This window comes from Bombus impatiens, unplaced genomic scaffold, assembly GCF_000188095.3.
Source record: "Bombus impatiens unplaced genomic scaffold, BIMP_2.2 scf_0264, whole genome shotgun sequence".
Taxonomy (NCBI): Eukaryota; Metazoa; Arthropoda; class Insecta; order Hymenoptera; family Apidae; genus Bombus; species Bombus impatiens.
In genome coordinates, this window is record NT_176683.1 from 1,248,998 (window position 1) to 1,264,253 (window position 15,256).

The following is a 15,256-nucleotide window of genomic DNA, read 5'->3' on the forward strand; positions in this document are numbered from 1 at the left end:
AAATCAGTTAATCATAGTTTCAAAATTCAGCCCAAAATTTAATCTCCGACTCGTCCAAAAAAAAAAAAAAAAAAAATTATTTTACACCAACCCAGCTTTCACGCAGAATTTGGACTTCAGAAACTGCTATTTTCTCAATTGTCAAATTTCAACTTAGAATCCAATTTTCGATTGGCAGAAAAAGGAACCGCGAGAGAAGAAATCTGAAGGAAAATAATTTTCTTCCTCTGTTCCTTTCTTTTACTGCGTTCGACAGGATTCTTATAAATCACAAAATATCGTTGCCCGGAAGCGATATTTATGTTCTAAACGGCCGAGGAGGAGTGGAACGGATACACAGCCGTCAAGTTCTATAACAACATACATTCAAAAGCGAAATTTCACGCTCGTCGCTCAAACAACAACGAGGATATACGTTCCACGTTGTCGGCGATTCCGTCTTCTCTGCGATTTGCACAATATCGCGTACGTCAGTGTCATTTGCATTCTCTTCTGGAGCTCTCCGCTCCCATCCTCCTCTCCGCCCTATGGTCCGTTTGGACAAACTCCGTGCTCGCTATTGAAAAATTATTCGAACGAAATCCACGCTGGATACACGTTGCTCCTATCCGCTGCTTTTCAATTTGATTAAAGTCTGTAATTAATGGAACAGAAAGGATCGAGTGAAAAATTTGTTTCTAGTTTTTTATGGCTACTGCTATCGCTCTTTGATATTCTTTGAGCGAGCGAAGCTTTTTTCGTGATTTTTAGGGACACATTGCTTGGCGTGGAAATTTAGCATAAAAGTTTAGGATAGTTTTGATTCAAGCGAAATCGATTATTAGCTTTTGGTATATTCGGGACGCTTAACGTTTATTGGATTTAGTATTTCAAATTTTGTATGGCTAATGAAATTGTTGTTTAACGTTCTTTGGGTTAGCTGAAATAAGCTTTTCTTGATTTTGGGCAGGGGCGAGTATTTTTTATAGAATTTTAGAATATTTGTTCAGATGTACTTTAAAATCTCACATTTAGTTTAGGTTTGGATCACAGCAAGTTACATTTCGGAGAATTAATTGCTTTCACTGTTGCTTTATTTCGAGATTTTGGCGTATAAATTAAACGACCAAACATTATATGTTTTTTATTCTTTTTTTCTAAGAAAAAAGTCCACTCTACCAATTAACAATTCATGTTTCTATCAAATCGTTTTTAATTGATTCACGAATATGTCGATATTTCCGGGAGATGCACGAGATTTTCATGGTCCCATTAAAACGGGAAATTACCAACGATTTAGTACACCAAACGGTGTGTTTCGAGTTTTATGGACGTAATATTTTCGAATTCAACACACCGCGTTCTTTCATTCACCCAAAAAGAGAAAAGAGAAAAAGAGAGGAAAAGAGAGAGAGAGAGAGAAAGAAAGAAAAAAAAGGAAAAGAAGCGACAGGGAGCGAGTTCCATTTTACTGGGCGTTAATTGACGCCTTTTAAGCATCGCGTACAACTTCTCCACCCTACTTCAGCGTCTCGATTATTTTTCAACGCATTGAAAACTGCTCGGCGAGCGATTTTCTCCGCGTTCTTTTCTGTCAGTGCGTGATACAGCCGCTCGCGAAATTATTCAAGCACCTTTGTAGCATATTTTTCCGAATACGTCATGTGCGTCGTATGAAACATTTTGAAATTTCATTGACACCATAACGAGATACGACTGTCACGATCATACCGTCATGATTATGGTGCCAATGAAATCTGAAAATGTCTGCTTTAGCATAGTTACTAACTAAGCAGTATATAAAATCTTTCTGTGAATGTTGTTCGACATTTCCGCGAGTTACTGTATCTCGTTTATGTTAACAACGTCACGTTAGCATTGCGTCGAATGATCCATTGAATTTCGTTTTGTCGTTTTCCAAGATTCCTCCTGGCAGAACGAGGAATTTTCACCTTTTTCCTGGCTGATTCTAATGGAAAGGTAAAATAAAATAACGTTACATATCGATGGAAATATTCATAAATACGAAAGCCGTAGGGTTTTATGCAAATTCATATTTCCATTTTAAAGAAAGAATTTGAAATAAAGACCTCGGTATTATACACATCGCTTCATTCTAAATATTTTATATATTTTTGAATGTTTTGCTACATATTTTCGAAAGCTTAATTCGCACATTAAATACACAAACATCCGCAATTCATAATGTATTTAAATATATCAAAATTCGTACAAATAGTTCAACGTGAATCTGTATGAAAATCTGCAACGTGTAGCAGATTACGTGATATATAACACAATATCATAATTTCGTTGCAGAATAAAATGGTAGAAGTGTATATTAAAAAGGAAAAAAATCGCCATTATCGTTTCGGTATTATGAATTTTCAACGATCTATTGTCTCTGGTCTCGAATGGAGATCGTTTCATGCAGATGGATAATACATCGTCAGATTTGTAGGGCCATTAAACTCAAATCGGAAATGCGGTCGAGTAACTTGATTTGCTCGAGTTATCGGTAAACGCGTCGTTAATGTCCAATTTAAAGCTTATAAAAATTTCATTTGCCGCTTCAATCCTTCCAGCTATATAAAAATCATAAAACGAAAAATTGAAAAGTTGTTGCCTTCGGTGTGTAATCTTTCGCGAAAATAACTTCAATCGAACGAAACTTCTCGTAGAAAGAAGACTAAAAAGAAAACACCCCACTGACCTCACTAAAGAAATAAAATAGTCAAACTCGAAGATGATATTCCGCTGGGGGTAGCCATCCACATGTTATTTAGCAATTAAGTTAGAAAAATGTATCAAATGTCCAGCTGAATAAATTAAATGTAAAGTACAAATTAAATAATAATAATAAAAAAAAAAGAAAGGCAGACGAAATATAGAATATAGAAAGAATTTCTTTTTGGTTTTTGGATATTTTGAGAATTCGATAATTAACGTGGTCGGGAAATTGTTACTGAAAATATTCATTAAACTAAATGTTTTTATAATTTGTTCAAATTGCGCTAAAATATTTCAAGAAATATTCGCAGCATAGTCTTCCTTTAACCTCATTTGAAGGAGACAAGCTTCACACAGATACACTTAACACGCACAGTGAAGTAAAAATTCTCACGTTCCATTAAGTAGAGTAAATTAATCTTCTAACCAATTCCATCTCATTTTACGCGGATAGTACCGGAAAATTACAAAGAAGAATCACGATCATTTTCCTTTACACTCATCCCATTTCACCGTGCCCAACGAAAACAAAGGGACATTTACATAAAGGAAATGAAAATACTTACGATCCATTTAACATTCTCCTCAGTAACGCTAAAAGTTTCGAATAGAATTGGTAAGATTATTTTTCACTGAACTCGTCCCTTTTTTTAATTTATCCTAAACGATCCAAGTTCCATTTAAAGCATACATCGCATACGTATTATACAAATTACTTCTACTGGTCGATAAATATTTTCGAATAAATTTCTATCGCGTATTGAATTCCATTGCTTTTTATTCTCTGTGAAACGAAACAAAGGGAAAATTATAATTAAAAGATAGAATATCGCAAATATTATTTCGAGCATGTAATATGTAACTTCGCACAATTGATATCGAAAAATATCAGACAAAATCCCTAGACTCGTGTCTGTTTAAATCGATCTCTACAAATCATCTAACTTTGTACAAATGATACCGAGAATTTGAAAGAGAATTCCCAGGATCGTGTTTCTTTAAATCGACCTCTACAAATCACCTAACTCCGTACAAATAATACCAAAAATTTCAAAGGAAATCCCCAGGCTCGTGTTTCCTTAAATTGATCTTCACAACTCACCCGAAGGAACAAACACACGTGCGCAAACAGAATTGTAGCTGGCGTTTCATTAAATGTATCGAGGGAACAATAACAGCGAAATCCAGAATGGCGCGATGGATGTTCCTTCGTGACGACGAGACGTGAACGTTGCCACTCGATTCGCCATTCGCTCGACCGACGCGATCCATTTAATATTTCCATTTAGAAATTACACAACGAAACACTCGATAACGACTATGCCTGGCATTCGTTCTCGTGTCGTAACTCGATTAAATATACGCAGTAGCTCGGTAAAGTATCGGAACAGTTAGCATAGAAAACTTCTACGTGAATATCGTGTGCGTTGTAGAAAATATTTGGAAATTTCATTGATACTCTAACTAGACGCGAATGTCATCTTTGCTGGCCAAATTTCACATCGATTTGCGAATGCGTATACAAGTTGCGAGATATTAGCTGCGAACATATATTTCATTGAAAATTAGTATACAGCGTGAATAATTAACTTAAGCATATAATACGCGTTAAAGGTGGTTTCACCGAATATCGAGGCTTATTAGCATAGTGGTTAATCCACTGCTTAAATACATTTTCATCTCTGTGAAATATACAGGGTGGTTGGTAACTGATGGTACAAGCGGAAAGGGGGTGATTCTACGTGAAAAAAGAAGTCGAAAATATAGAATAAAAATGTTTTTTTTAATTTTTTTAAAAATCTACAGTAAGACGTTATAACCGAGCGAAAATTCAAAGTCGATTTTAAACAAAGCCTCAAACGAAAAATTGTTATTCTATATTTTCGACTTCTTTTTTCGCGTAGAACCACCCCCTTTCCGCTTGTACCACCAGTTACCAACCACCCTGTATAACTTGCTCTGAATGTTTCGTAGCTTCTATACAGGGCGTTTTGTTAGTTGCCAGTGTCTTTCTCGTAAAGTATGAGGAAAAAATGAATGTTCTAAATGAACTATACTAAATATTTACTGGTAATAACTTTCCATATTTCGTAAGTGTAAAAATGCATACTGCAATTGCGCTATTTTTTAAAACCTTCCTTATTTTCGTATAAATCGTCCACAATCTACTCGCCATTCTACGAAAACAATGCATTAAGGTAACGTGATCGAAAACTGATTAGTTTAAAAGATATTTTAACTTTAATTTCATGTCGTAGAATATGACGTAGGAAGAGCAAGGAAAGACGTAAAACACTACTCTTGTATTTATATTTTCTTCGTCTTACGTACGATATTGTAGGAAATTCAAAATAAAATCTCTTTCGAGTTAATCAATTTTCGACAATGTTACCCTAACATTTCTTTTCGTAGACTGACAAGAAGATTGCAGAAGATAATCACCTTCGAATAAATTTTGAAAAATAAAATTTGAAAAATACAATTATGATAGTGGTGTCTCGTTGCGATGTTAATGAAATGTTAAAAAGTTTCCTATAACACGCATAATGCTTCCATTCAGAAAATGTTGTTACGAGAATTCGACTACTTTCTCGAGCCATTGTGCTCAGATTGTTCGTTTGTCGACCGACGAATCGTTTAATAAACCATAAATCTGAGCACAAAGGGCTATTCACGTGGAAGAGACGTGGGAACGGTGGTACGAAATCAAAAATGTTCCACGTGAAATTTTTAATAAACGTCCGCTGTTCAAACGACTAAGTCGAAATTGCTGTGTGGTCGCGGAACGTCTGTTATAGTGTGTACGAAAAGAGTGAAAAAATGTTTGGGTAAATTGCGAGAGATTTCATGATGATTTCTCTTGCGGAAAATTTCGAACTTCTCCGTTCTAACGAATTGAATTCCCGATGTTTCCTGAGAAGAGATTTTTGCCACGAAGTTTCTTAAGTTGTTTACGTTAGTCTTCATTTCGTTTGAAAATTTCGCTCAGTCTCATCCGAGAAACAACGATCTATTTGCCGTGATAAATTGACTTTACGATGTTTAAAATATTGCATTGAAAACAGATTTCGCAAATGAATTCTCTGAAGCTTTTATTATTAGCTTCTTGACGTATGAAATATCATAATGATTTTTTTTAAAAAGTCCTACTTTTCCGCCATCTTCTGTTTCGTTACGAATAAACTGTGAATTTTTATACAAACCCATAGTTCAAAGAATATAACGAGAAAAGCAGAACCTCGCTAGAAAATTGTTTCACAGTAACTGAAAGACCAATTCTTTGGACCAATAAATCAAGTCGATGAAATTTGTGAAATGACGTATTTGTTAGAGTTATATATTTTTATTCTGCTTCTGTGTGATTTATGAAATATAATTTGCCGATGGAAGTGAAATGTTTATACAAACTAAATTTGAATCGAGAACAAGAGACAAAGAACCGACGATTCTTATGAAAGCTTTCATTCTATGTAAATTTACAAGAAGAAAAAGAGGCATAAGAAAATACAGTAACAAACATAAAAGACGATATTTAAAGGGATACAGCTGCACGAATACATATAGCTTTTGACATTAAAGAAAATTAAAAGAACGGCACGAACAAGAAATTTCCATCCACCGGGAACGATCCTTCAGAGAACAAGATACTACAGGGAACGTGCGAGGGAAAAGTACATCGGAATATTCAGATTCGTGGAAACGAGTGGTGGAACAATCATTTTGCCAAACAACGTACGTTCTCTATGAAGACTCGGCAAGTTCATTAAAATACAAAGCGTCTACAGAAATGAATTTAATTTGCTGCAGCTGAACGACATTAGTTTTAATTCGCGCGAATCACGCGGCAATAGAGATTATAATTAAAATCGTGAACGAAATGAAGTTCCCATGTTAGGTAATATTGCGATGCGCAAGTAGAATTCCGTGTAACGAGTTTACATTTGCTGGTCGATTCTGTTGAAAACTCGCAAACGATTAATCGAACCGTTCCCACGTTCTTCGTGTGAATGATTCGATCGATTCTCGAAATGCGCCCGGAATTCTTCAACCGGCGATTTGTGATTGATATACCAACCAGATTTACCTTTCTAGTGAAATAGATCGATAGCTCTCTGGTCTGTAATTTTGAAACGCGTGTTTTTCCTCCATTTTCAGTCGCTTTGAATTTTTTCTTTTTTTTTTCACCAATTACGAAACTGAAATTATTTCGTTTTAGTTGGATTTTCCGTTAGTTGCTGTGACGAAATAGCAGGTGATTGAATGGAGATTAATGGAACCATTTAGTATCAGGTACCATTTAAACAGAATTATTCAGTGTTAGTAATATGTAAACATTGATATCGATATTGCTAATGTATTTGAATCATAGTATTAGTATTATCAATAGATTTTATTACAGTACAGTTGATTGGTGAATTTGAGAGATTTACTTAATATCGATGATTGATGCGTCAGTCGGATTTAGTTCTCTCGTGAGTTGTTAGTTCGATAATTCTTCTCTATCCTTAGGATCGTGTATTTTTGTCGATTCCATGTTGGTTTGCATTTTGTTGGCGATTAAGCAAATAAAATGTAAGTTGTGTTAATTGAATTTTCCAATAGTTTCCGAGATAAAAGAATGCTTTGTGTTTTGTTATTTAGCAAAGTTTAATCAGTTAAATTATTTAGACGTAGAATATTTGAAACAGAGCATCGATTAATTAACTTATTTTAATTGAAGATATTTAGAAACTGAATGGACTGCACACAGATTAACGACAAATCTATAGGATAAAATGCCAATGACTAATCGTGTATATCGGCTTCGAAAAGTATGTCGTCGCTGTATATTTAAGAAAACTGTTAACGGTAGCGTTGTCAACAGTACAATGCTGTTACTGCAACATCGTTCCTTTGAACGGATGGCATTAACCCAGGTTAGCAAGAAAAAGTACAAGAATGAAGCTCATCGTAGCGAAACGCGTTAAGACTATGTTGCGTACTTTAGCCGAATGAGCCGGTTAGAAGTCGACGGTATATTTGATCCAACTTGTTACCTCGTAGTTGCTGGTTGCAGAGTAAATGCAGTGAGCTTATAAGTTATAAGCAAATCGCTTGAGTACCCATACTCTCGTATATATCTCAGTGCATACTAATAGTAACTTTTATTAAAATATAAGGCACCGGGAGTCAACACGTTTATTATAGATATTAATTTTAAGAGCAGAGCAGCCGTTTTCAAATTTACAAAATTTCAAAGTGTAACTTTTTCGCTTATTAAAATACAAAAAAGAAATGAGAAGGAACAATTAGAATAACAGACACTTTAAAGCATCCGACAAACAGGATTTTTATGATTTAAAAAGGATAGCTTAATATATTGCTCTAAATCCTGCAATTTCTTTAAACTTCACAAAATTGTGAAAGGTGAGTGCTGATGGACAAATATTAAGCGTATACAATGTTAAAAAAAAAAAGAGGATGAGGTGAGAGCCTAACCCCAACCATTTAATTAACTAAAAAAATTGTAAATGAAATATCGCATTAATTTAATGCTTGTCCTTAACAATAATTGATAATAGATTAATATTCGTAATATTATACGTATACATTCTCTTCGTCGTTAATAATAATAATAACAACAATAATAAATCAATATTCATAACATTATCTTCCATTCTTAATAATTGTAATAAATTAATAGCTATATAATTTATTACGCTTTCGTTTATTTCCAACGTTTGTTACAAATCACGATCTCGCCGCATAATATCCGGCAGAGAATTGCTTTTAACATCAATTGAAAATCACGTTCAAGATCTCTTTCTTACACAACCATATATATATTTCCTCTTAATAAAGAAATCGAATAAGGAACCAGTTTTTTGGTGAAGCGAGAGAAAAATGAGATTCACGGCGGACAGTCAGAGATTTTTATCGAAAATTCCTGTCGTGGACAGCGACGATAAAGTTCAACCGCATCCACGTTCGATTTGTTTTTCGCCCTAAAGCTGATTTAATGCCCTGCCAAAATAGCGGGCCAGGCATTTAATTCGTCATTCGCGGTGCATTTCCGTCCACGTTGCTTCGAACGTTGGGTCAACGATTTATTACGAGAGATATTAAATTAGAAAAAATAAAAACATCCAACGACGTTGCCTTTGTACGATTCGCCAAATTTTCCGATTTATTTTCCCCGCGGATTAACATGTCTAATGTAAAACGTTCTGTCGGCAAGTTATTAAAGTTGTTAAAGCTGGGTTAACAGCGTAAATGTTTGTAATCTTGATATTCTTCCAGCTGGCATTGGTGTGGAGGTAGATTAGATTTACGGTCGAGTGGACAGTCCAGACTTCCAGCATGTTTTATTTATCTATCGTGAAACATTTTCCAACGTTTCAGGATTTCTTTATATTTCGAGTAAACAGCAGAAAATTTACTTTTTATTTATCTATTTACTCCTTATATTGCTAATTCCTGAGTATTACTAGAAATTCTGTAATTAGATATTACTACAGACTATTACTTTTAATTTGTGTTTTGTACCAAGTTGCAAATCAAGGGACGAAATATCAGCAATTTTTTAAATTTTTAACCTTTCACCCGCAACCTTAATTTTACTGACGTCATTTGCATACTGGGTCTTTTAAGTGCACGCAGATTCTTTTAGTATTTTCTGTTTTAAAATATCTTTCAATATCACCTAACAATTTTTATTTAGCCTGTTACCTTAGTCTCTTTAAGCGAAGTTAAATCTGAACGAAAAATGTGGCAAACGTGAAAAATTATCTAAAGGTGCTGGTTGAAAACGATTCTGTAGATGGAGAGTTAAGAAATGATTCTTCCTATGCTTGGAAATATTTCTTTTTATATTAGGTTGTCCGGAAAGTGTCTTTCTTTTACAGATACGTCTTTTACAACGATGTATCTTTATACAAACATGGAACCTAATCTATCAAACGTTGTGATCCTTATTTCGATAGAACAAAATGGATCGTACGTAATTCGATAAAATAATATAAAACGGAAAATGTGCATCCATTATTTCCTTCTGAAACGAAAGAAACTTTTCGGACGACTTAATAATACATAATACTTGATATAAAAAAGAAAAGAAAATAAACATAATTCACTGACATAATATAAAGCGTAATCCAGTCAATTTTACGTACATCTCATTGTTAACGACCAGGGAAATCAAACAGACATTGTTTATGGTTCACCCGATATCTCTTAGGCCTTTTGTCCACGATACTACAATAATATGAGTCTCTCGCGATTCAAATCTTTCGTTGATTCATGTGCCGCTACAAGTAAAATGTCTGTAATTAAATTTCGCGTTTTTTAGGCGACTCTTTAATACTTTGAAGACCGTGTGTTCAGTAGCCTGAATTCGCACGTATTTTTGAAGCGATTGAAAAGGTTCAAATGGTCGCTCGGAAAATTCGTTTCGATTTACATTTCGATTCGATATACATTTATTGAATTATATAGGCGCTATTTTGTTCCACAACCATTTTCCATTTTGCATACAACTTGAATATTCCATTCTTGCAAAACTTCTCTCTCTCTCGCAGGTTTTTCCGGTGAGCAACTTTTCAATATGAGTTTTTACGTCGGCCAAGAAGTTCAAAATCGGAACGAACTTTCCGACCAGCATTTAACGAGTGTAATATTTTATTAGAAATCAACGAGCACGTTCAACAATACTTCCAGTGACGTTTTTCAGTGTGCTATGCTTGAAAACAATTTGTGAAACAAGGAAGCATAGAACATAGGGAGGGCAAAACGACGGGAAACAAAAGTGAAAAACGAAAGCGTAAGAGGAACGTAGGAGGAGGGAAAAAGACTCGCGACGTCACCATAAAGCCGGACAATTTTCTCTCTATGTAGGCTCTTTCTTCACGGGGGAAGAAGTGGAAACATTGGTGGGCAATTGCCGTTTACTGCGCGGAAATGCAATCTCATTTTCACGGACGACGTCTCAAAAAGTGAAACACGCTTTCCTAAGAACGACGACCTTAATACCTGCCGCTATTCTTGTCGCGATTTAGCATTCGCCATTTCCACCTAACAACTGTTCGACGAGCTCGCCAATATCCGAGTGTAATCCAATTTCATATGCTGCTTCGCCTATTGTTTTTATTTATTTTGTTGCCACCTATATATATTGTTTATATTGTTTTATCTCTACATGGATTATACGCAAGGTTATCTGAATCTTTTTGCGTAATAATTTATTGACGATAACGTTAATGAACTGATAAGTTCTAAATTGTAAGTCGCAGACTTTCACGTTAATCTCGATATTAATAGATCGGTTACAGATAGATTGATAAATAGGATTAATAGACTTCTAGATATATAGAAACAGATATAAAGACTTCTCTGTCAGTTTGAAGAATCGTTGCTGTTAGATAAAAGGATTTATTGAAATTGCGATGTGTTTCTGTCGTTTGACTTGTATTTCGTAAAATTTCGCTAATGATATTCGGTTGAATTACACGAGTAGATTCTGATACTAAAATGAAAGAAAATTGATGGAATTCATTTTGCAATCAGACGTATTGTGTTACTGAAAGCATAGAAGCATAAAATATTAGCAATTTAGATCTTTTGCAGAGGATAGAAAAGGATTGCTGAATAATCAAATAAAAATTCTCAAATAACAATTCTTAATCTGTGTTAATAAAATATTCGTCATCTTGGTTTTGTATCAAGTACAGAAAAGCCGATCATGAATAATTAAATAAAATTACCCGATTATGAATATTAAGGTGTACGGTATAACGTAAAGAATTGTTTGGAAACTTGGTAACATTTCCGACGATCGATATTAAATGCTGTTGTCTAAAAGGTTTGGCGTGATCGGACAAGGATTACCAGGTTGACTGACAGGTTTTAATTAAACTTTACCAAAATGTTTGGAACTCGATTTTTGGACACGGTCGCAAATTGCGTAAGTTGGAAATTTAAAACCCTAGAAAATTAGGAACATGTAGTAGATTATTGAAAATACGAAGAATGATTAATTATGAGAGACGTTTAAAACAGAGAGAGATGTTTTATTCGCTAAATTAAATTGTTAAAGAAATATCAATCTAATTTTCTTCGATAGAATATAATATGCCAGTTTTTACGCGTATAATTTGTATCCACAATATGAAGTCACTCGTAGATAGATAGATTGTAAATCGTAGATTGTAGATTTTTACAGAATTTATATAAAGGATAAAATTTCTTCCGCCTCTACATTCCGTCACAAAACGATCGAGGATTTTATTTTAACGTGGAAAAAGATGGGGAAAAATGTTACTGAATTGGAGATTTTAATCTTTTTCGATATTATCTTACACTTGATTTAATTGAAAATTGAATAAAGCTAATAGCCTAATAAAAGGAAGATAAGAAATAATGAATCAAGAGAACCTATTAACCCTTGTCTTAACTTTTCCAATAAAATTCCACGGATTTTCTTGTACGAATTACTTGGTCAAAGGAAATTCACCATCTGTCGAACGTAACCAAGCACTTTGCTGCCAGTTGCTCTGGATTTTTCCAGCGATCACCCGGGATTTCACTAATCCACACACTTAGTGAATACGACTCGTCGAATTTCACTGGACGTTCGTCAGGATCTTCGTTAGATACAAACTCTATTGCACGACGTGTACCCTCCTACGCCCTTCTAGATTTATCTGTTTAATTAATTCTCATCCAATTTATTTTTATTCCCTGTGCAGGTAATTCACGAAAATATTCTATGATGTTGTCACGCACTAAAATATTTTGTAGTCTGTCTTTCATAAATAAAATGGAAATATTACAGCGTAAGAATTAGGAATGAAAAAATAGAATTGTTAAACTATTCACCAGGCAACACATGTTAGCGGACATTCGAATTAAAAATCTCTTCGACGCGATCATTTCTTTGCTTATGATTTTTAATGTCTCATTTCTCTTGCAAAATGAATTATATCATGTACGTGTATGAAGAAAAAATCAAGATTAAACTTATTTAAAATTGATCATTAAGATCGCATAAAATCGAGCCTTAAAATTGTTTAAAATAGATCAACATGTAGATCCAAAAATACGTAAAAAATCTACGTGCACATGTACATAAACAATGGGCAAAAAATGTCCTCGCCATTGTCTCCATCATTACACCAACGACATCATGAACATCATTTATATTTCCATGCAAAGCACCGCCACTATTCGCGTGATTATCTTAACCTTGACAAAACACCTTCCATCCACATCTCCGATCGCAGAAACAATCTGTCAGAAGACGAAAGATCCATTAGAAAGCAACGAAAGCTGCTTTCTTTCCCTTTCCATCGCTCCACAGCTTTTATCTTCAACCTCCTTATTCGAAGCTCTCGCCAAGCGGCTGGTGCCTTCATTAACATCGCAAGCAGATCGAAAATCTAGTTGTCGAATACTCGTTTCGACGAATCTTTTTCTCTGGAACAGAAATTACACGAGCGTCGCTCAAAGGGATCACGCGATTCCCAATGGAAGGGTCGTATGTGACCCCAACTCTTTCTCTCGCGGTCTCTCTTCATTCTTTCAAAGCCTTCTGCTTTGCAGCGATTTATAAAGTCACGCGTGCGTATGCTCGTTTAGCTGAGCGTGACAGAGCCATCGACCAGGAAATTCGAACTGTTCTTTGGTTGGCTAAGTTTTATTGCCTTGGTTCGATTTGTAATTTTCGAATTTGAAATTTCAGTAGTCAGGGTAGAAGGTATGCTAGAAGGTAGAAATAGTATGCTAGAAATTGGAAAGTATTTTCGTAGATGATATGATAAATATTTGACGATGGAAGTTGCATGGATGATTTTTTAAGTTTTAATAATAATCGGTAAATTGAATGTTCCTTTTTTCTAATTTTTAGTCACTCGTTCAAATATTCTTCTAGTGCAGGGAAATTCGTGTTCCGATAATTTTGAATGTGACGTCACTTTGATTTCCTAACTTTGTACAATTGCAAAAACGATCAAATAAATATAATGAAACTACGATTAATGAAAAATTTCGAGATGATCGTCTATAAGAAAAAATTGATGAACGAGAAAAGATCATCGAAGTAAATTATTATATTTGTAGTAACAAATTTTTGTTCCTATTTTATGTTAACATTGTACAAACTTAAAATAAATGATTTTCTCTTATATGAAATATAAAGTTATTCGAATAGCGTGTCTGATGATTAATTTGGATAATCTAGGTCTTAGTATGTTGAAGATAGATAGCAGCAAGTGGTACATGTAGATAACATGATCCGGCAATATACGTCAGAGAAGTAACACTGTTAAAACTTGTCAAGTGGTACAGCCCGCGCTTTATCAGACAGGTAGCACGGCCAAAGCTCGATCATGCAAGTGCATCAACACTGAATATCCTCGTACAAGTAGTACGATTAAAAGTTTACCTAGTACAATCGTGATTTCTATCATGCCAGTAGTACAAGTAAAAGTTAAGTAAATCATACAGATAATAAAATCACGATTTATTTTCATAAAGTTCATTATTACGTTAAACATATTAAATGAACATTAATCGATTGTAAATTTACAGGACGTTTAGAAAAGTTACTTTATTTTCATCGATTTTGAATTGATCTTTGTTGCTTTACTCGAATGATTGAAACTATTCGAACATATTGCTAGAACACGATTTCATCTTATCAGAAATGTGATCAACAACAGCATAAGTTTTATACAATGAAAATCGTTTTTGACAAAAGGAAGGTTTTGACGCATTTAACAAAAGGAAGAACCGGTACAAGAACTTTCAATGTAACAACGACGCTTTTAAAAAGTTAATTCTTTATCACTGCGAAGATATTGCGCTGAGAAAATAGCGACATATTGGCAGCGACAATGGCGCCAGCTGTTTGAAAAGATCGTAGGGAAAATAAATAATAAAGTTTAACGTGGAAAACGAGCGGTCGCAAGCCACGAATAAGTTAGACAGTTGCAAGGCAAAGTACATAAACCACTGGCCTCTGGCCATTCGTTGGCTCGCAACTCAAAGTTTGTTACACTTCTTCGATTTCTTCGTACGGTTGTGTAACGGTGAAAAGAACGTAGAATTGGAAGGCAGACCGTTAACTTTGAACGAGCTTGATGTTAAATTCAATTAATTAAAATACGGTACTATTTTCGTGTTTCAAGTCGTGGCGTTACGATCAAAGCAGTGGAATGTTTTCGCTCGAGTTTTGAAGTTGAAATTATATCGCAAAATTCGAGACAAACGAAAGAGAGGAGAAGCTTGAATTTTTGTCGAAAAGATAGATTTTCAAGGAAATACTAATCTTTGCAACGACGAAGACTGGATCAATTCTGACACAATTCTGACATATTCTTTATGGTTATTGTCCTCTGCGTTACATTTACCAGGATAATACTATTCTTCTACTTTCTACGTTATTGTTATAGCATTCTAGACTTTAAACTTTCATAGCAGTTGGATGACATGTTTCTGATTCTTCGGGTTTCAGTCGTGTTATTAGTTACTAGTCACACGAAAAATTATATATACAATATTATTATGATTATTA

General features: G+C 34.5%; 2 protein-coding genes across 2 annotated transcripts in view; one reads left to right on the forward strand and one right to left on the reverse strand.

Annotated features, from left to right (window-relative positions):
• LOC100743139 overlaps positions 1 to 15,256 on the forward strand; it is a 93,405-nt gene that overhangs the window by 28,083 nt on the left and 50,066 nt on the right. The window lies entirely within an intron of this gene.
• LOC100740095 (breast cancer type 1 susceptibility protein-like) overlaps positions 12,054 to 15,256 on the reverse strand; it is a 39,250-nt gene continuing 36,047 nt past the window's right edge. Inside the window, exon 7 of the mRNA XM_024367010.2 lies at positions 12,054 to 13,158. Coding sequence (XP_024222778.1) covers positions 13,097 to 13,158 — 62 coding nt within the window. The 3' untranslated portion in view covers positions 12,054 to 13,096. The remainder of the gene's footprint in view (positions 13,159 to 15,256) is intronic.